At 41.5% G+C, this 22,275-nt stretch overlaps 1 protein-coding gene across 2 annotated transcripts in view; it reads left to right on the top strand.

The window, feature by feature from the left end:
* PALB2 (partner and localizer of BRCA2) overlaps window positions 1–21,896 on the top strand; it is a 29,474-nt gene extending 7,578 nt beyond the window's left edge. Inside the window, exons 7-13 of one of the 2 annotated variants that reach the window (XM_075564617.1) lie at window positions 877–1,038; window positions 2,397–2,482; window positions 2,744–2,905; window positions 6,023–6,139; window positions 14,877–14,964; window positions 18,296–18,444; window positions 21,429–21,896. In XM_075564617.1, the coding sequence (XP_075420732.1) occupies window positions 877–1,038; window positions 2,397–2,482; window positions 2,744–2,905; window positions 6,023–6,139; window positions 14,877–14,964; window positions 18,296–18,444; window positions 21,429–21,636 (972 nt within the window). In that variant the 3' untranslated portion in view covers window positions 21,637–21,896. The remainder of the gene's footprint in view (window positions 1–876; window positions 1,039–2,396; window positions 2,483–2,743; window positions 2,906–6,022; window positions 6,140–14,876; window positions 14,965–18,295; window positions 18,445–21,428) is intronic. The other variant, XM_075564618.1, reaches the window with a different exon arrangement.
* Window positions 21,897–22,275: the final 379 nt, after the last annotated feature.

The raw sequence follows: 22,275 nt of genomic DNA, 5'->3' as shown, positions 1-22,275 counted from the left end.
AATTGTTAGCTTCATAATCCCAGTATCCTTTTGTGCACAAGATGGATAGTAATGCCCGTGGTCTATTTCAAACATGTTCTTGAGTCAGTTTGAATGACTTGGTATCTTGAGGAATTGACTATTTCATTTTTTTCAATGTTATATGCAACTAGTTATATATATATGTATATGTAGTTTGTCTGTGTATCTGTGATTAAGCTTTCTCCCTTCCCTCACCATTTCTAATAGCATTTACTTCGGTTTTTTTTCATTTTTTCTCTCCCCTATATCAGATGTTTCAGAAACTTAACCATTCTGTTAGGCTTTCAAAGCACCAGTTTTGTTAGGTTGTTAGTGATTGTATTGTTGTTTTTTTTTCCTGCCACTCCCCCCTCACCAAGTATTGTGTTTTTATTTCATTCAAATATCTTATTTTTTATGGTGATTTTTAAAACAACTTTTAAAATTGCATTCTTTATTTAATTCTTATTTTCTAATAAATTCCAGTATTTATTTATTTAATACTATTTGACCATGCCTGGTAGTTTTAGATGTACTGTGTTCTCTTGTTTGTTTCTAATAATAGTTTGTCATTTCAATGTTTATATCCCCTGTAACCTATGTGGTTGATTAGAATGTTTATCCAAGTGGATAAATTCTCATAAGTACTCTTTTTGTAAAATGAAATTTTAAAAATGAAATCTATTCCATCTGGTTAGATATTTTTTAATCTATCAAATTAGACCCCCAAACTATTTATCATTTAACCTATATAAGACTTAAATTACAGTAACTTGGTAATTCATCTAATCTTTGAGATGTATTTTCAGCTTCTTTTTCCTTTCATAGACATGTCAAGTATGACTTTCAAACCACTCATTTCTGATTTGTTGTCAGAATCCTGCAGGTTCGTGTTCTGTAGACGTGAGTACCATGTGGTGGGAAAGCGCTGGTTATAAAGAGTCATGCATCATAACTGCCTGTGAATATGCAGTTTCTCTTTGGAAACCTTTGGATACGTGTCAGTGGGAAAAGATTTATACCTGGCACTTCACAGAGGTAAGTCAGAAAGCTTAGTGCTGAAACAGCTCTGTGCAATCATGTATGATATTGTCGAGGGGCAGCTACCAAGAATGGGGCTTAGGACAGTGTATAGTGTGTAGATTATTGTTTTCTGATGAAATTATTTACATATACAGAAAATTGGTATATGCTTATCCTACCATCATACACTTATCCAGGGAGATGGGTTTGTATTAATAGACATGTTGGTGGAGTTTGGTGTTTTAGGCCTATTTTGACTTCTAAACTAGCCAATATTTATATACTTTGCCTTTTACCAAAACATTATTTTTGCTTTGTTTTGAGATACATTACCTTCTAGTCTTTGTCCACAGTCACACATGGTCGAAATCCTAGGATGCTTATAGTTGTTGAATCTGCCTTTTCTTACCACATCATTATTTTTCCTTGCTGCTGCATATTTTTTGTTCATTTTCATTTTTGTTCTCCACCATATATCCAGCACTATGGTTTGTACACAAGTGTTCAGTAAATATGTTCATTGAATAAGCTTTAATTTTAAATAGCTGCATCATGGCAAAATTTACTAATTATTCCCTTTTTATTAGCCATATGGACTGTATTAAGTTAGTGCTCCAATAAATATTGTTGCTAATAAGTATTATTGTGTTGATGGTAACGCGTAACGAACCCATGTACCAGAAGGGACAAGCAAACCCTGGGCCCACAGTCCCATAGGATGTAATCATTACAGGCGCCCTGGTGGCAGACTGGTCATGTGTTGGACTACTAACTGCAAAGTTAGCAGTTTGAAACCACCAGCTACTCCATGGGCAAGAGATGAGGCTTTCTATTCCTGTATAGAGTTACAGTCTTGGAAATCCATAAGGATAGTTTTACACTGTTCTATAGGGTCATTGGGAGTTGGACTCACTCGATGTGAGAGTCTTTATAGGACTAGATTTCCAGGTCTTCTGCAAAGCTATTAGTGGGTGTGAACTGTCAGCCTTTTGATTTAACAGCCAAGTGCTTAATCACTGTGCGACCAGGCCGGCTTGCTATAATAAACACTACTACTCATATCACTCATTTGGCTTTACAACTGTTTGCTGAACCTTTTCATGATTTTAATGCTAGAAACTAACTTCCTGTAATGAAAAAAGAAACGGGATAAACGTTTGAAAAACTAAGTCCCAGAGGCCATATGGGGATATGGGAGGGAGCACCGTGCTGTTGCCAAAAGGAAGGAATTTAAGTCCTGACTGTGCTTTACTGGTTATGTGAACTTCAAGAGCCTAGTGTCGCCAGGGCTCTGTGAGAGCCATTTCTCTCAGTGAAATCAGTATTACAACCAACCAATTGATACAATCTTTGATTCTTTTTGTTTTCTGTAGGTTCCAGTATTACAAATTGTTTCAATGCCTGATATGTGTAATATTGTGTGTGTCGCTTTGGGAAATTTAGAAATCCGAGAAATCAGGTATGTTGTTCTCAGGGGGTATTTTTTGTTGTTTTTTTCTCCCTCCTTTATCTTTGCCTCTGCCAGACTGTTATGAGTGTATATTGTAGTTTTGAAAGGACTTGAATTTAGTTCTAAGAAGAAATGTGTTTTAAATAAGAAATGAAGACTATCAATAGAATGACATCTTAAACTAAAGTTTCTAGTTAAAATATGAAACTACTTCTTTAATATTAAAGATTTATTCCTAGCTTTCCCTTGTTTTTTTCTTTTATTGTTTAGGGCATTATTTTATTCCTCTACCGATGTCCGTGAAAAACAGGTGCTACTGAAATCTGGAAATATAAAAGCTGTGCTTGGTCTGACAAAGAGGAGGCTGGTCAGCAGCAGTGGGACCCTGTATGACCAACAAGTGGAGGTCATGAGATTTTCAGAAGATGGAGGGTGAGAACAGTATTGGTTGATTTTCAACTATGAAATAGAGAATGGTTATACCACAGGGCTCAGAAACTGGATTGCTTCTGTGCTGCAGGTGTAATATGAAGGAGACCTGGTAACACCATGGTTACATGCCCAGCTGCTAACTGGAAGGTGGGCGATTTGAACCCACCAGCCACTCTGTAGGGAAAGGATGTGGCAGTCTGGTTCCATCAATTGTAAAGCCTTGGGAACCCTATGGGGCAGGTCTACTCTGTCCTTCAGGGTAGTTGAGCGACTTCAGAGGGATTAGGTGTTACTATAGGTATAATAAACCCAAACCATCGTCGTCAAGTTGATACCAACTCAGTGACACAAAGTAAAATGGATGGACCCTTTGTGTTTTCTCAGACTAAATCTTCACAGGAGTAAACAGCCTCGTCTTTCTTCTGTGGAGCAACTGGTGGGTTTGAACCACTGATCTTGTGGTTCGCAGTTCAACACATAATCCACTGTGTCACCAGAGCTTCTAACATAGCTAGAGTTAGGCTATAAGTTAGAAGCAGTTTATAGATAGAAGCTAGACAAGATAAGAGACGATAACTCAGAGAAGATAACCAGGGGATCGAGAGAGTCAGCCAACATAGGTTTCTTTCTTTGTTGGTTTTCTTTGTAACCTCTGTTCCTTAAATATTAGAAGTGTCTAAGATACTTTGGTGCCAGAAGATGAGTCCCTCAAGTTAAAAGGTACTGAAGAAGAGTTACCTCCTCACCATAGAGTCAGTCTTAATGATGGATGGAGTAAAGCTTTCAGGACCTTCATTTGTTGTTGGGACAGGACTCAAAATAAGAAGAAACAGTTATAGACATCTATTAATAAATTAGAACATGGAGATGCAAAGGGCTTAAGTGGAGAACAAATGCTTTGAGAATGATTGGGGCAGGGAATGTGCGGATGTGCTTTATACAATTGGTGTATGTATATGTATGGATTGTGATAAGAGTTGTATGAGCCCCTAATAAAATGTTTTTTTAAAAAAAAAGAAAACATAGTAATAAACAGCATGCCCATAAAAAAAGAATTGGAACATGGAACATAGGAAAATGGGAAGTTGTCAAAAGTTAAATGGAATGCTTTCATTCATTCCTTGTCATTAGTGAGCTGAAACAGACTGGTATTGTGATAGCAGAGCACACCAGAAAATGTTTCCCTGTGTTTGACTAGACGGAGACTCTTGACTATGGATCACGGGGAACATTGAAGAGAGTGGGGATTTCAGAACTCTTAATTGTGCTCATGCAGAACCAGTACATCAACCAATAGGCAGTTGTTTGCAGAACAGGGGAATCATGCTGCAGAATTTAAAATCAGGAAATGGTATGCTGTTCAACCAAATAATTCAAGAAGCTGGAAGAACTTGGCATCAGGATTGGAAGAAGACTTATTAACTGCTTGTGGTATGTAGATGCTACAACTTTATTGAAAGAGGATTTGAAGCATTCGCTGATGAAATTAAAGACTGAAGCCTTCCATTTGGATTATAACTCAGTGTAAAGAAAAGCAAACCTTTTACAACTAGCCAATATAAATTTTAAAAGATTAAAGCTGTCAAAAATTTCATTTAACTTGGATTCACAATGAAGGCTCATGGAAGCAGCAGTTGAGACAGGATGTATTCATTGGCCAGATCTGCTGAAAAATACATATTTGAATTGTTAAAGAGCAACAATGTCACATTCAGGACTAGCCTATTCTAAGCCATGATATTTTCACTGGCCTGGTGTTTGTGTAAGTTGCACATTAAATAAGGAAGACTAAAGGTCTGATGCGTTGGAATTGCAGTGTTGGTTAAGAATGTTGCATGTACCACGGACGATCAGAAGAACAGGCTTCTGTCTGAACGTAGTGCAGACAGAATGCTCCTTAAAATAAGGTGACCAGATTTTAACATTGCTAAAGCGGGACACCATTGATAAAATTCCTGGCGAAATAGTCACATGGCAGCCGAAAACCGTATATCCTAGCTTGTGCATTCTTTCCAAAAATCGGGACTTTTTAAAAACGCCGTGGGACATGGGACAAATTGTTAAAAATTGGGACTGTCTTGCCAAAATCGGGACGTCTGGTCACCTTACCTTAGAAGGAAAGTTGGTGAGACTTCATCTTCCGTACTTTGGATGGGTTATCAGGAGCAAGCAGTTTGCGGAAAAGGACACCATGCTTGATAAAGTAGAACGTCGGTGTAAAAGGACTCGCGAGGAGGTGGGTTGACCAGTGGCTGCAACGATGGGTGTACACAGCAATTGTGAGAGTGGTGCAGGGCTGGGCCTTGTTTCCGCCCGCTGTACCTAGGGTCCTCTGAGTCAGAGCCAACTCCGCAGACGGAACAACAGTAGTGATGGGTAGTGACGGTCGTAGGCCCTTTTCTTGGTCCACACGCTTTCCATTTCTTCAGTTCTCATCTTGGTGCAGATTACTTGCAAAAAGTGGTCCTTGGCTGTGAACTTGTGAGCTACATACCTGTTTTTTAGATATCTCCTGGACTCCTCAGACTCAACATGTTGAACTCTTCGAGCCTCCTTTCTTTTTCTCAGATATTAACCCCAATTTGTGATGATTTATCTGTCTTTTCTAACAAGGGAGAGTGAGGATCTTGTGTTGCCCACTCATGACCTTCATTGCTGTGACTTAGGGAAAAGACAGCCTGGCATGCTTGGATTCGGAAGGGACGTGCAAGTGTAGCAGAGAGAAGCACGGCTTGTGACAGGCGCGCGTGACGTCGTTAGGACTGGCGCTCAGCTAGAGACAGAATGGAGGGCAGGGTAATACCCAGGTTTTTACAGTGGTCACTTGGTTAGCTGGTGGAGTTTGTTGAATTAAAAACTATAAAAGGAAACATGAGATTAAAGATAAAAACGTAAAAAACAAACAAAGATAAAACGTGAGCTTTACTTATGATGAATTTGAAGTATTTCCAACATTAATATGCAGTGAAACATGTTCAAGAATATGTATTTTTAATTTAAATTTCTTTTTCTAGAATTAGAGTAGTGTTCACTGTACATTGTTCATGAAAATATAGAAGAATCGCTTCATTGTTTAGTGCAAAGTGCTGATTTTGTTTATGCTGTTTACAAATGCAGAAGCAAAGAAAAGCAATTTCTGATGTCCCCTGAGGAGACTATCCTTACTTTTGCTGAGGTCCAAGGGATGCCAGAAGCTCTGCTTGGCACCACGCCGATGAACAACATTGTGATTTGGTGAGCTCTCCCTCTGGGTCACACATCTCTCCGCTGTAACCCGAGCGCATACACCCAACCTCACGGGGTTGCTGTGAGCAGTAACGACGGCAGAAACGTGATTGGCTCTTTCTTTTCCTCTCAGTGTTACCACGTTTGTCTGAGCAAGAGCATATGAATTCAGATACTGTAAGTAGGGTCAGACCATCTGAGGAGAATATTCTAAAATAAATGGAATTTTATTATTGTCAATTATCAGTTGTTTCTGCACCTGGGTAATAGCTGAGTAGCTTCGATAGAGCCAGATTGTGTGCCTTAAGGGACTGTAGACACTGCGCAAAATAAGAAAAGCACTGTTTGAGGGCGCTGCCGAGCAAGCAGGAGTAGCAAGATCTCGGAGAGACTTGACACACTGACGAAGCAAGTGGCACTGGACGCTTTGCCTGTTTTTATGACAGAGGGCAGCCCCCGTCTGGGCACTGGGTAACGAAGCCTATAGAAACCTTCGCTGCACCGGGAGGGACTCTGTATTGACGTCTGACCTTCCTTTAAGGGGATCTTCAGCCCTTAGGTTCTTGCGTTCTTCTCTGTTGCATTATCTCGGTGTTCATTGATAGTTCTTCTGGATTCATATTGGCTTCATTTATTTAATTGAATTTTTTATTGTCAATTAGGTGGGGGTTTATATTTCAGACCATCAGTTTTGTATTCAACTTAAACTACTTACCAGCAACCGCCCCACCCCCATCCCCACCCCGCAGCTGCAACCTTGCACTGCCCGTCCCTTTGATTTCTCTTCTCCCTGCAGTGGAAACTGTCTTCCTTTTCACCCAGGTTAGCACCTGTCTGCCTCTAGCCCAGCGGTGCTCAACCTTCCTGTGCTGCGACCCTTTCAGACAGTTCCTCACGTGGTGGTGACCCCCAACCAAAAAATTATTTTCGGTGCTACTTCATCACCATCATTTTGCTACTGTGATGAATTGGGCGACCCCTGTGAAAGGGGTCGCGACCCACAGGTTGAGAACTGCTGCAAGTCTAGCCTATGACTTCAACTTCCCTACTTCGGCCTCCCCTCCTTGGCTAGCATCAAAGTTATTTTCCTTTGATATAAAAACCTTGGTCTTGATTTTTTCCTTGATAAAAGTACACTATACTTTTGTGATTGCCTTGTTTCACACAGCACAATGCCTTCTGCGGTTACCCGTGCCCTGACGTGCTTGGTATAGGATTCCATTGTGTGTATGTGCTGACGTTTCCTGATCCGGTCTTCTCTTAACGGGTAATTCGGTTGCTTTCATCTTCTTGTCAATTGCAAAGCGTCCTGAGATGAGCGTGGGTGTGAACATGTCCGTGTTACGGTTCTGACTTCTTGAGGGTATGTAGCCAGCAAAGGGATTGCCAGATCCCAGAGAATTTCTACTCCCAGTTGGAGATACTGCCATGTGTTGCTTTCAGCTGTGGTTTCCCATTTGTACAGTCCCACCGGCAGTGTATGACAGTTCTCGTCTCCCTCTATCCACTCCACCACTACTTGTTTGTTATTTTCTGTTTTTCTTTTTTTTCTCTCTCTCTTTTTAATTCTGTTGTCAGTACCATTATTTATATTTGCATCCCTCAGATGAATAGTGATCAGGGGCATTTCTTCCTATGTTTATTGGCTGCCTTGTTATCTTTTTTGAGCAACTGCCTTTTCCTGACCTCGGCCTGCCGGTTTAGGGTATATTCTAGTCGAGGTGCTGTAGTCTTGGACAGACTTTGAGAGATGGACATTTTAATGATGTGTCATTGCCCAGTCCTTGGGTCCTCTTTTCACTCTTGATGAAGTTGTTTTCGGTTTTTTAACCTACTCTAGTTCTGCTTTATTTATTTTAAGTCGTTTTATTGGGGACTCTGAAAGCTCTTATAACATTCCATACATCAGTTGTATCAAGCATATTTGTCCATGTGTTGCCATCATTTCCAAAACATTTTCTGCTGAGTCCTTGGTATAAAGCTCCTCTTTTTCCCCTCCTTCCCTCATGTATCCTTGATCAATTATATATTGTTATTTCCTATCTTACGCTGTCCATTATCTCACTTTACCCGCATTTCTATCACCCGTCCCCTTGGGGAGGGGCTGTGCATCCAGTGTTGTGGTGGGAGTCTTTGGATGCACGTAAGCGTCATGTTTTAGTCCCAGACATCTATTCCGTCTTTGCTGTGTGTGTTTTTATTATGTGTGCTCGTGCGTTTATACCTTGTGTTGGGGCCCTTAGATCTGTCCTTGTTTCCTCACTGGTGATCTTTATGGCTCTGGGATGTCCATTTAGGTCTTTATTCCATCTTGAGTGTGTGTCTTTGTATTTGGAATGAGATAGAGGGCCTGCTTCACTCTTCTGCAGGTGGCAATCCAAGTTTGCCAGCACCATTTGTTTAAGAGACAATCTGTTCCTCATTTAGTGTTTTTTGGCCCTTTGATGAAGACATGTTGTTTATAGGTGGATGGACTTATATCTGGATTATCTATTTTATTCCACTGGTCTACGTAGCTTCATAACAGTACCAGGCTTTTTTTTTTTTTTAACAATTTATTGGGGCTCATACAATTCTTTTCACAGTTCATACATATACATACATCAATTGTATAAAGTACATCTGTACAGTCTTTGCCCTAACCATTTTTTTCTCTTTTCTTCTTTTACATTTTATTAGGGACTCATATAACTCTTACCACAATCCATACATATACATACATCAATTGTATAAAGCACATCCATACATTCCCTGCCCCAATCATTCTCAAGGCATTTGCTCTCCACTTAAGCCCCTTGCATCAGGTCCTCTTTTTTTTTTCCCCCTCCCTCCCCATTCCCCCCTCCCTCATATGCCCTTGGTAATTTATACATCGTTGTTTTGTCATATCTTGCCCTATCCGGAGTCTCCCTTCCCCCCTTCTCTGCTGTCCCTCTCCCAGGGAAGAGGTCACATGTGGATCCTTATAATCAGTTCCCCTTTTCCAACCCACTCACCTTCCACTCTCCCAGCATCGTCCCTCACACCCTTGGTCCTGAAGGTATCATCCACCCTGGATTCCCTGTACCTCCAGCCCTCATATGTACCAGTGTACAGCCTCTGTCCTATCCAGGCCTGCAAGGTAGAATTCGGATCATGGTAGTTGGGGGGGAGGGAGCATCCAGGATCTGGGGGAAAGCTGTGTTCTTCATCGGTACTACCTCACACCCTAATTAACCCATCTCCTCTCCTAAACCCCTCTTTGAGGGGATCTCCATTGGCCGACACTTGGGCCTTGGGTCTCCACTCTGTACTTCCCCCTTCATTTAATATGATATATATATATACATATATATACATACATATATACATATACACATATATACACATACATACACACACTTATATCTTTTTTTTTTTTGCATGATGCCTTATACCTGGTCCCTTGGGCACCTCGTGATCGCACTGGCCGGTGTGCTTCTTCCATGTGGGCTTATTTGCTTCTGAGCTAGATGGCCGCTTGTTCACCTTCAAGCCTTTAAGACCCCAGACACTATCTCTTTTGATAGCCGGGCACCATCAGCTTTCTTCACCACATTTGCTTATGCACCCATTTGTCTTCAGCGATCCTATCATGGAGATGTGCAGTCAATGATATGATTTTTGTTCTTTGATGCCTGGTAACTGATCCCTTTGGGACCACTCGATCACACAGGCTGGTGTGTTCTTCCATGTGGACTTTGTTGCTTCTGAGCTAGATGGCTGCTTGTTTATCTTCAAGCCTTTAAGACCCCAGTCACTATCTCTTTTGATAGCCGGGCACCATCAGCTTTCTTCACCACATTTACTTGTTCACCCACTTTGGCTCCAGCCATTGTGTCGGGAACCAGGCTTTTTTGACTACCATGGCTGTAGATCGGGAAATTAGAGGCCTCCAACTTTATTCTTCTTAACTAGTGTGTTGCTTGCCATCGAAAGTTGGTGATTAGTTTCCCATTTCTTTAAAGAATGATTTTGGGATCTGGATCAGAATTGCATTGTATTGGTAGATTGCTTAGGGCAGTTTCACAATAAGCCTTCGTGCCCATAAGCATGGAAAATCCTCTCATTTATGTAGGTCTCTGGTTTCTTGTAATGTTTGGCAGCGTTCTTTGTATGTCTTTTGTTTCTCTGGTTAGGTTCATTCATTCCTAGGTGTTTTTTCTTTTGAGAGACTTGTAAATAGTATTTTCTTGAAAGATTTCCTTTTCAGTGCTCTCTTCAATCACTTTGGAACTGAGGGCGCAGTTGTTAGAGAGCTTATGCTAACCAGTAAACCTACTCTTGTATCTGACGTCCTGGTTGTGGGGTACCAGCCCCACAATCAAACAGGTCCAAGGGGCGGTTGTGTAATTGTAAAGAGACGTCAGACAATAGAAGGCATGCAGTCGCTCATGACCTCAGCAGCCCGGTCCGCACCGAGAGAGGGAGGAGGCGTAGATACACAGCATGGATACACTTTGGGGATATGCAAGCCCCCCTAATTACATCATAATGGGGAGGGGTGGACAATCGGCATACTTCAACCGGAGGGGGACAAGCTAAGGCTATGAATGCAATCGGAAGCGGCAGCACTAAGGGTGCACATGTTACAGGATGAGTAGACCCTAGATTCAAGATGGCAGCCTAACCTTGGTCCTCCTTAAGTTGGCTAGAACTTGTCTCTCGGCTCTCCTCCAGGGAGACAATCCACTATGCTTAGCAGAAGGGAGTAGGCCCTACTTAGCGTGGGACAGACTATAGAGCAGTGGTTCTCAACCTTCCTAATGCTGCAACCCTTTCATACAGTTCCTCATGTTGTGGTGACCCCCAACCATAAAATTATTTTTGTTACCACTTCATCACTGTCATTTTGCTACTGTTATGAATCGTAATATTAATATCTGAAATGCAGGATGTATTTTCATTGCTACAAATTGAACATAATTAAACATAATTAGAGCATAGTGATTAACCACAAAACAATATCCATTTATATGTTGTGAAATATTTATGTGTTTTCGGATGGTATAGATGACCCCTGTGAAAGGGTTGTTCAACCCCCCAAAGGGGTCGAGACCCACAGATTGAGAACCTCTGCAATAGAGTCTGATTGCTCTAGGTAGCTGAATGCCCTCTGGGAGATAACCTCTAAGCAGCTGATGTTGACCTCCAAGTGTACAGTCATTTACCCTGTCATGCATCTTAGGTTTGGCATATATTTGGGGGAGACAACCTGGGAAAAAACCCTTCTGCGTCCCACACCTCATAAAAAGAATTTTTTTTAAAAAAAGACGTTTTACGTTGATACCAAGAGATTTTTTCCTACCCACAAAACCCCTGACCCAATGATGACCTTGCCTATAGCTTCATTCACATGATTTCTTTGCCCTAAATTGCTAATCAGCTTTGTGTCGTGGTTAAACCTTGTTTTGTGTGTGTGTGTGTGTGTGTGTGTGTGTGCGTGTTTTTCACTGTAAAGAGAGCAGTTAATATAAAACCTACCTCAGAATTTAATGGAAAAGACTGTGCACTTCCTTAATTTCAAAAGGTCTCAAGATCTACAAATACGTAAAGGATAAAATTTTAAGGAGTTACTTTCTAATGCTAGCTCAGTGATAATTGAGACTTGTAGTTAATACATGGAGACTTGTATTTATTAAGCAAAACTGTTGACGTCTCTGTGAAGTTGCCATCCTCAGGAAGTGGTTTCTTCTCACAGGAGAAGAAAGTTGTCCCAGTTTGCCAATTGTTTATTAAACCATAGAGCAATCAAATATTGTTTCTCTGTGTCAGAACTGATTTACATTGGAGGCCTAGAGCAGAACCCCCTTGTAAATCAGAGACTACCTTTTAACCACGACGTGGTCGAGGGGTGGCTTATCTGAGCTGAGCACTGAGGGATGGTATAGATACCCAAGGGTGGAAAGGGTGAGTTCCTGGATTGAAGCATGAGAGTGAGCAAAGATAGTTCATGTAAAGCGCAGAAAGATGTACAGCCTTGGAAGCCCTGTGGGGCAGCTCTCTGTCCTGGAGGTTTGCTGTGAGTCAAGGCAATTCAATGGCAACAGGCCCCGTCAGTCTGCAGGAGCTCTGGTGGCATAATGATTAAGCACTCCGCTGCGCACAAGGGGCTCAGCAGTTTGACCCCACTAGCTGCTCTGTGTGAGCCCTGGTAGAATAGTGGTTAGGCACTGAGCTGCTAACAGTTAGAAACCACCAGCCGCTCCACAGGAAAAAGACAAGCTTTCTGCTCCCGTAGAGTTAATCTTATAAACCCACACGGGCATTTCTACCATGTACTGTGGGGTCGATCTGAGTCACAGAACTTAACCAGCAGTGAGTTTTTGAGAGCTGCAGTGTGGTGCAGAAGAACCGTGACTGTCTGCTTCTGGTCTTAGAAGATTACTGCCTGAGAAACTGGGGCAGTGTCACTCTGGCTTTGGGGGTCACTGTGAACTAGGAATACCATTCGTTTAATGGGTAACAGGAGTTTAGGTGAGAGCAATGAGTGACATGGCCACGGTGTTGCACCACTGGATTCCGCAGGGTTTAAAAACTTGGACTTCATCGGAGTGAATTGTGGAAGCAGTGAAAGAAAATTTTTTGTGAGTAAAGTGACATGACAAAACAGTTACTAGTGTTCAGATTTTCGATTAAAGATAAGGAGGGAGTTCCAGGAAATTACTTCTTTTCTTCTCTATCTCTTTTTAAATACAATTGATTGTATTGTACTAAAAGTTTACACAACAAATTGTATTATAAAAGTTTACACAGCATTTCACAATTTCTATAAAAAACTTCGGTGACATTAGTACATTTTTCAAAATGTGTCAGCATTCTCTTTAATTGCATCCTACTTGTTCTGTTCCTAGTACTATATTCCATATGATAATCCAATATTTCCTAGACTTTTTAAAAAATCTTTTTTTTCCATTGTTTTGGTCTAATGCTCATGTAAGCATATCGTAGAGACAAATTCTACGTGTTTCAGGCGTAGTCCCTTACCCAACCGAGTTTCATTTCCTGACCTTTGTCTTCCATGCAAAATGTAGGCTTCGTTGCTACATTATAATGATAGAGATCAACCATGTACCTGATTTCAGTGCCAAGTACCATGGGGTAAACGAAAACTTAAATGAAGTTGGAGTGATTTATCCCTGTATGGCAGATACAATCTAATCAAACTAATCTATTCGGAAAGTTCTATTTCTAGCTGAATAAGTGATAAAGCAGAAGTAAACTACCATTCTGTTTTATCGTTACTTTTTCCTTTGGTCATTTCCTAAAGAATGAGGTGATATAAAAGGAAATAAAGGAACGAACTAAGTGACAAAAGGTATTTATAGAGGTCTAAAGACTGGAATGTACATATGTAAATATATTTAATAAGAGTGTGGGGAAACAGATCTATGTGCATATATTTATAGGTTTAGTATTATGGCAGCCGATGGACATTGGGCCTCCATTCAAGCACTCAGTGCAAGAACACGTTGTTCTATTAAATGGGCATTCCAGGATGCATACCTTCCTGACACGATTGCTGAAGAAAAATGTGTGCATAAGCAAATGTGGTGAAGAAAGCTGACAGTGCCCGGCTATAAAAGATATAGCATCTGGGGTCTTAAAGGCTTGAAGATAACAAGTGGCCATGTAGTAGCTGAGAAGCATCAAAACCCACATGGAAGAAGCACACCAGCCTGTCTGACCACGAGGTATAGAAGGGCCCAGTTATCAGACATTAAAGAACTAAAAATCATATCAATGGGTGCCCACCTCCCTGATGCGATCAATGAAGACAAACGTTTGCATAAGCGGATGGGGTGAAGAAAGCTGATGATGCCCGGCTATCAAAAGATAAGGCGTCTGGGGTCTTAAAGGATTGAAGATAAACAAGTGGCCATTTATTTCAGAAGTAACAAAGCCCACATGGAAGAAACACACCAGCCTATGTGACCATGAGCTGTCGAAGGGTTCAGGTATCAAGCATCAAGGAACAAAAAAATCATTTCATTGTAAAGGTGATTGAGTGCAGAGTGGAGACTCAAAGCCCATTGGTAGCCAACCAGACACCCCTTTACTGAAGGGTTGTGGGGAGGAGATGAGCCAGTCAGGGTGCAGGGTAGCAACGATGAAACATAACTTTCCTCTGGTAGTTCTTAAATGCTCCCACAACCCCAATATCATGATCCCAATTCTACCTTACAAATCTGGCTAGACCAGAGGATGTACATTGCTACAGATAGCAACTGGAAACACAGGGAATCCAGGGCATATGATTCCTTCAGGACCAGTGGTGAGAGTGGCGATGCCTAGAGGGTGGGGAGAATGTGGGGTGGAAAGGGGGAACTGATTACAAGAATCTCCATATGGCCTCCTCCCTGGGGAATGGACAGCAGAGAAGAAGGCGGGGGGTGGGTGGAGAGGGAGACGTCGGACAGTGTAACATATGAGAAAATAATAATAATTTATGAATGATGATGGGTTCATGAGGTAGGGGGTAGTGGGGAGGGGGGAAATAAGCAGCAGATATTAAGGGCTCTAATAGAAGGCGAATGTTTTGAGAGTGATGATGTCAACAAATGTACAAATGTGCTTGACACGATGGATGTATGGACTGTGATAAGAATTGTACGAGCCCCCAATAAAATGACTTTTAAAAAAAGAATGAGATGATAAATATATTATTATAGGAAAATCATTTTGCTGGAATAATGTTTATCTGCTTTTGCTTATTTTTGGTGACTAGGAATTTAAAAACTGGTCAGCTGCTGAAAAAGATGCACATGGGTGATTCCTGCCAGGCCTCAGTCTGTCACAAGGCCTATGCTGAAATGGTAAGTGGAAGAGGACCCCTGGGGCCCTCTGCGGGGGAGCACTAACGTAGCAAACCATAATTAGCTACTAGAAAAGAACATCTTCGTTGGTAGACTCGAGGGTCAGTGAAAACAAGAGGAATCGTTGAGACGGATCCACGGAGGAGCTGAATTGGTGTTCTCAAGCATACCAACCGTTATCAAGGTGGTACACGACAGGTAGTATTTGTGGTTAGGCATAAAGTTCCCACAGTTGAAACCAACTTAACAACACTTCAGTTTGACATCTGAACAAATTTAAGATCGCTGTCTAGGAGTCAGGGGTAACTACGTGAATGCTCCCTTTGAAATTACAGGTAGAGGCTCTAGCGCTGGGCTGAAGTTGGTAGTCAAGCCCCAGTGGCAACTCTCAAAACTCTCAAGCTCTGAGCGGAAAGATTGCATCTTTCCTTGCTTTAACAGGACTTGTGCAATTGAACTCAAAAGTTGTGTGATCTTAGGTCACATAATCTTGAGTTTAACTCTTCATCCCTCCAAGGAGTAATCACTAGAATTATTAAATGTCCCTATTATTTATGAGCACATTTTTCAAGTCATTTTATTGGGGATTCTTACACCTCTTATAACATTCCACACATTAGTTGTATCAAGCACATTTGTACACATGAAGCCATCACCATTTTCAAAACATTTTCTACTTGAGCCCTTGGTATAAGTTCCTCTTTTTTCCCCTCTTGCCCCCATCCTCGTGAATCCTTGATCAATTATATATTATTATTGTTTCATATCTTACACTGTACATTGTCTCCCTTTGCCCACATTTCTGTTATTTGTTGTGGGCGGGGGGGCTATTTATCCCATCTTGCTTTATACCTTTTTTATTTAAAATTATAATACCTATTTAAAATGGAAAAAAAAAAGTTAATAAGGCACAAATAGGTACCACAGTAAGCAAAAGTCCTTCATGAAGCCAATCTCCAGAATCAGTCGTTATCATTTAGACCAGACGTCGGCAAACTTTTTCTGTGAAGGGCCAGCTAGTAGTTTGGCCTGCGGCTCATACAGTTTCTGTGGTAGATGCTCAGCCCCTCCACTGGAGCCCAAGCGCAGCCATAGCCTACAGACACTCCGTTTCACATGGCTTAAAATGGTCTCCCTTGGCTTTTTTTGCCTTTACCTTTTATTCCAACCAGTTCAAAAGTACTAAAACCATTGTTGGAGAATAGTTCATGCAAAAACAGGCATTTGTCCATATTTAGCCTGTGAGTTATAGTTTGTCAAGTCCGAGTTTTGATAGGAGCCCTGCTAGCATCGTGGTTAAAGTGTTTGGCTGATAACTAAAAGGTTGACGGTTCAAGTCCAGCAGCCACCTTGCCCGCACTGGAGAAAGGTGTGGCTGCTATTATAAAGATGGCCCAGCTTTGGAAACCCCGGGGAGCAGTTCTCTGTCTCACAGGGTCATTCCGAGTCAGAACCGACTTGACGGCAGTGAGTACTTTTACTTTTTTATGTGTACTGACATTTAACATTTTCAATCCCTTTTTCCAGTTGCAAAAGTAAGTTGTCATAAAAATTCAATCATTCACCAAATGTACAAAGTAAAAAAAACCTGAATATTACTAATGCTAAGTAGCCTTATGATGGAGCCCCAGGGGTAATATAGATGAATAATGCACCCAGGTGCTAACTGAAAGGTTGGAGGTATAAATCGACCCAGAGGTACCTCTGAAGCAAGGCCTGGCAATCCACTTTTGATAAATCAGCCATGCAAAACTCTATGAAGTACAGTTCTGTTCAGATACACATGGAGTCACCATAAGTAGGGGCCAACTTTAGCAGGCAATATAGTTCATTTTATTGACTCCATACAAAAGATAGCTACTGTTAGCATTTGTGAGGGGGGTTGCATATCCATCCTTCCATACATATACACACACACATAATTTCTACTCATTAATAGTTTTATTTAAAATGGTTTTAAAGCAAGGAGAGGGCTTTAATACATTTCCCCACAAAAACAACCATAGATGTGGTATTCTTTTTTGGCCACTCTCATTCTTACAAAGATAAGCGTCCTGGTAGCTTGGTGTGTTGCGTGTTAGGCTGGTAACTGCAGAGTCAGCAGTTCAAACCCACCAGCTGCTCTGCAGAAGAAAGATGAGTCTTCCTGCTCCTGGAAGGATTGGGTTGCTTGGAGTTAGACTCGTCTAAAAAAAATTCATAAATGAATATTTCTCATTTAAAGAACTCTACATATTATGAGGGTAAAAAAGGTATTGCTTCAATATTGTGGAGCCCGTTATTAAACAAAAATACCTTTAACTATTGAATTGTATGATATGTGAATTATATGCCAATAAAACTGTTGGAAAAATAATCAGATATGTGTGTAAATAAGTGTGATGTTTGAACTAGCCTCCACTAGTTCCATACACCTCTAAAGGTAGTGCTTCCATGTCTATGTCCTCACCTGTTGTGTGCTTTTCAGTGCTGTTTTTCTAAATGGTAGTTTTAGCATCCTCAAGGGAACTAAATCTTCCTCCTTTTAAATGTTCTTTGGCTTTGGGGGAACAATATGAAGGGGCAGGATCAGGGCCGTAGGGTGAATGAGGTAAGGTTTCCCAGTGAAATTATCATAAACCAGCCTTTGTTGCCCTTTGACGAATGAGCAGGTGCATTGTTGTGTTGGGAAAAACTCTCAACCCAACTTTCTTTGCCCACTTTTCTCCACCGGCATTTTCCTTAGAACTTCAAAATTCCCATGATTGTTCCAAGTCCTGTAAGAAAAGCTGTGAAGACTACCCCTTTGGGGTCCCACACAATAATTGCCCTAATCTGACCTGACCTCCAGCTTAACTTTAACTGGCCCTGCAGGTCCCCCCAAAAGCTACTGTTTTGATTGGACACTTTTAGGCAACATCATCAGGCTAAGATTGTATAACTGAGAGAACTTGTCTGCAGCCATCCACCAAAGGTTGAAGTGTGTTTAACATGTTTTGTTGGCAATAAAGCCATGTGTGTATGAATTGAGACCCCAATCACAGTACTTGATGACTTAGCCTCACAGGCTCTTTCCCTACGTCACTGCCAGTCAGTGGATGGCAGGAGATGTGGTGTCGCTGTTTTAGCTAAATCCGTGTCCTATTAGATTGGCTGGGACACATTGGAACTGTATAGTCGAGAATCCAGGGGTCCAACCAACTCAGTGACAATTTCAACAGAATTACATGTTGGACGTTTTAGAGCATTTCAGGTGACCTTTCTGGGAATTCTTTGCTACCTGCCAATCCTTCCTTTTGCCAACAGTCGCTTTATAATTTCTTTGGTTAATGCATTTTCCCTCCTAACTTAGGGCCTCCTGTTTGTTGTCCTGAGTCACCCTCGTGCCAACAAGAGGGCGTGCCTGGGCAGCCCTGTGTTCCAGCTGAGCGTGATTAACCCCAGGACGGCGCTGAGTGTGGGCGTGATGCTCTACTGCCTTCCGCAGGGCCAGGCTGGCAGGCAAGTGGGTGCGACTGCCCGTCAGGGAGTCAAAACCGTGTGAAAGGCACTTGTGCAAACATAAAGACAAAACCAGATCATCTTGCGTCACTTAGATAGATGGAGAACATGGAATGCGACAGATCACAGTAAGAATGTTAATCAGTAGAAAGAAGTTTAGTAGCTTTGAGAGTCAATCTCCTTATTCCCTGCATCTTGATTCCGACCAGCACAAACTAGATAAGACATTTTGTCCATATTCAACCCCATGTTTTTTCCATCAGGGAAACTTTTTTATCATTTTATTGGGGGCTTGTACAACTCTTAGCACAATCCATCCATCCATCCATTGTATCTAGCACATTTGTACATTTGTTGCCATCATCATTCTCAAAACATTTTCTTTCTACTTGAGCCCTTGGTATCAGCTTCTCATTTTTCCTCTCCCTCCCTCATGAACCATTGTTCATTTATAAATTATTGTTTTTTCATGTCTTACTCTGACTGATGTCTCCCTTCACCCACTTTTCTGTTGTCCATCCACCTGGGAGGGGACAAGGAAACATCTTTAAGTTAGAGTAATGTTTTCTACAAAACCTTCATGTATGTTCTTCCTGTCATTTGTATTAGCATAAAAAAAGTTTTTAAGTACTTTTGGAAAATATCTTTACTTTGAAAACTGACTTATAACCAAGCCGAGTCTCAATCATCTTAGCAATGGATAATTTTCTATTGATTTATCTAGTTAATCGGATATGATATATCTTATTAATAACCCAGTAATTGACATTCTAAGCATTTTTTCAGCTGTCAAAACCTCCGAGGTAGCACTGGCATTGTTCGGCCAGCCAATAATGCCTAAACATGTAATTCCTCAAGACTGCCTTTATTCACAGTTGAATGAAATCAGCAGCAAGAGTTGAAAAAAAAAAGAGTTGAAAATCACCATTTCTTCCTTTCTGCTCTTGACCTGGGCGGTTGCTGTCCAAATGGTCAAGCTCATGAAAACCAAGAAGGTGGTGCTGGTCCAGGCCAGACACTGCACTGTATGCCAAGCCATCATCAGGAAGAACATGGATGGTGGCACCTCAGATCACCCTTACAGCTGTAGTCTGCTGGTTAAAAAAGTGACAGCTGCCATGAGCAAGAAGAAAAATGTCAAGAGGTCATAGAGTGAGCCTTTGGTGAAGGTTTATAGTTGTTAACACTTCATGCCCACCACACACTCCATGAATCTCTCCTCAGACAAAGCTGTCGTCCACAGGATGTCTTCAGAGACCCTGCTCTTAAATGCAAGACCTGGCAGGAGGCCACGGTCAAATGTAAGGAAAGGTACAAGACAAGCAAACACAAGTGGTTCTTCCAGAAGTTGTGATATTGGATCTTACTTGATTCAGTCACTGAAAATACACCCACCCACCCCTCACCCTGGCCTGCCAACAAAAAGAGTTGAAAATAGACTAAGTCAAAATCACGAAGTTTAGCTTGAATAACTCAAGGATAAGGAGCCTTGATAGGCACAGTGCCTATTTCTTTGGATAATATACCAAGCTTGCTTGATCAGTGCATGTTCTAAAAGGTATTCTCTCTCCCAGTGCACCCGACCAGCTGGAGCATTCCAGAAGATGTTCCTAGTATCACAGGAGCCTCAAAACCGCCATGTGGAACATGTGTTTACTTGCAAAATTTGCTTTCTTGAACATGGAAGCGAGAACCATAATCATTGATCTAGAGAGACAATGAAGATAAAAATAAGTACTCATTCAAGATTTTCTCTGTTATCTTTCGAACCTTTTGTCAAAGCTCAGCAGACCTTAAAAGCCTACTTGATGTCCACTCTGTAGGAAGCACTACTGTTTCCAGCTTCATGAAAGAGAAAACTAGTGCTTGTGTTCAGTATAGAGAGTGCCACGTGGAGGATTTGCACTGAGAGCAAACAGGATGGCTGGGCACCTTAATTGGCAGTGGGGTATTGTAGGAGATTGTCAAGGAAAGCTTTGTGAAATTTCTCAGAGTGACTTGGGTGTTAGCTACACAACCGTGAGTGGGAACCACGGATTGAAAACATTCAGTTCACTTGAGAATATTCCTCGAAAGCTGATGCTCCAGTGATACAACCGTGAGAAATAATAGCTCGTTTTCATTGAGCAGGTGCTGTGCTAAGCTCTTCATAGGATCCATTTCCTGAAGCCTCAGAACTATCATCTGTGGAGTTACTAACTTGCCCGTGGTCATGCAACTCTTAGATTGGAAAGTTAGAATTCAAATTCAGGTAGTTGGATACAGAGTCCTGGCTCCTAAAAAAGATGACCAGATCACTGCTTCAAAGATGCTTACATTTTTGTGGGGCAAGTAGATAAACCACCAAAATGTGTAAATAGTATAATCTCACCTACCTGTGAAGATAAAATCAGGTAACATTTTGGAGAGGGGACGCAATGTATTGGCTACTTCAGATAAGTGATTAGGCATGACCTTTCTATGGAGGTGACGCCCTGGTGATGTATTCGGTTCTATCTGAATGGTCAGCAGTTCGAAACCACCAGCAGCTCTGCAGGAGGAAGACTGGGCTTCCAATTCCCCTAATCAGTTACATTCTTGGGAAGTTACAGAGTTGCTATGCGTCTGCATTGACCCATGGCAGTGGGCTTGGTTTGATTTTTGTTAAGGAGGTAAATAGCCTCTGTCTGTGGGCTGGAGAGATAGAACCTTCCAGACACCGGGAACAGCAAATGGGAAGACCCCGAGAGCAGAGTGAGGCTGACTAGTTTGAAGACTAGAGGGAAGGACAGCGTTAACTAAAGCAGGAGAGATGGCCAGACAGGGAGATGGGCGGCCTCCAGATGAGTACAACTATGTTCTGTCCACAGCAGGCCAGCCACCAGGGTTCGGAGCAGGCTTTCAGGTTCACAAGTGTTTTTGTCTCTGGTGAGTTGGCTTCTGTTATATTTTAAAGAGAAGTCTGTTTGCTGTATTTGAATGGTCTCTTCTCTGCTTGGTGTTAGGTTCCTGGAAGGTGAGGTGAAAGGTAACTTGGCAGCAGCAGTACTGACTTCTGGAACCATTGCCGTTTGGGACTTACTTCTGGGTCGCTGCACTGCGCTTCTGCCACCTGTCGCTGACCAAAACTGGTCTTTTGTTAAGTGGTCAGATACAGATTCTCATTTGCTGGCCGGACAGAAAGATGGAACTGTATTTGTATACCGTTACTAATAACATTTGGATAGAAGGAGAGCCACGTTCTGGATATATTAGCCTCATAAGGCCTCCGTGGAGTTACCTTTAAAGTCATTTTACTCATTGCGACAGACTTGCTTTTCCTGCTGGTGGTGGCACTGTTGATCTTGAATGATCACTCACACTGACTTTGGAGGGAGGTTCTAAGCTGCTTTTTTTGGTGGTAATTTTGCACATTTGCCCTTCCAGATGTACATACAACAGGTTTATGCTCCAAATGCTAATAAATATTTATTTTGAGACATTCTGCTTGGCTTATCTTTTCAGAGTAGTATTTAAAATTGGCTGATTTATTTTTAGCAGTTTCATTGCCACACAATTCCCATATGCATCTCAGTAGCTCAGTCACATTCACAGGAGTTGTTCAACCAGCGCCAGTCAATTCTAGGACATTTCTTCCATGTACTCATTAGCTCTCCAGTTGCCACCAGCTTCCTCTGCCATGTCCCAGTAATCTCTCAATCCAGTTGACTCTATAAAGTTACTTAACCTTAGTTTCATATATATGAAAATATACAAAATCAAAACAAAATACCAATGCTCACACATAAGAGTTCTATGTATTGATGTTGCATATTTGTTACAATTGGGGAACCAATATTGATGTGTTATTGT

Source organism: Tenrec ecaudatus, chromosome 12, assembly GCF_050624435.1.
Source record: "Tenrec ecaudatus isolate mTenEca1 chromosome 12, mTenEca1.hap1, whole genome shotgun sequence".
Taxonomy (NCBI): domain Eukaryota; kingdom Metazoa; phylum Chordata; class Mammalia; order Afrosoricida; family Tenrecidae; genus Tenrec; species Tenrec ecaudatus.
The sequence above is the reverse complement of the archived record's forward strand: the minus strand, read 5'-3'. Positions and strand labels throughout refer to the sequence as shown.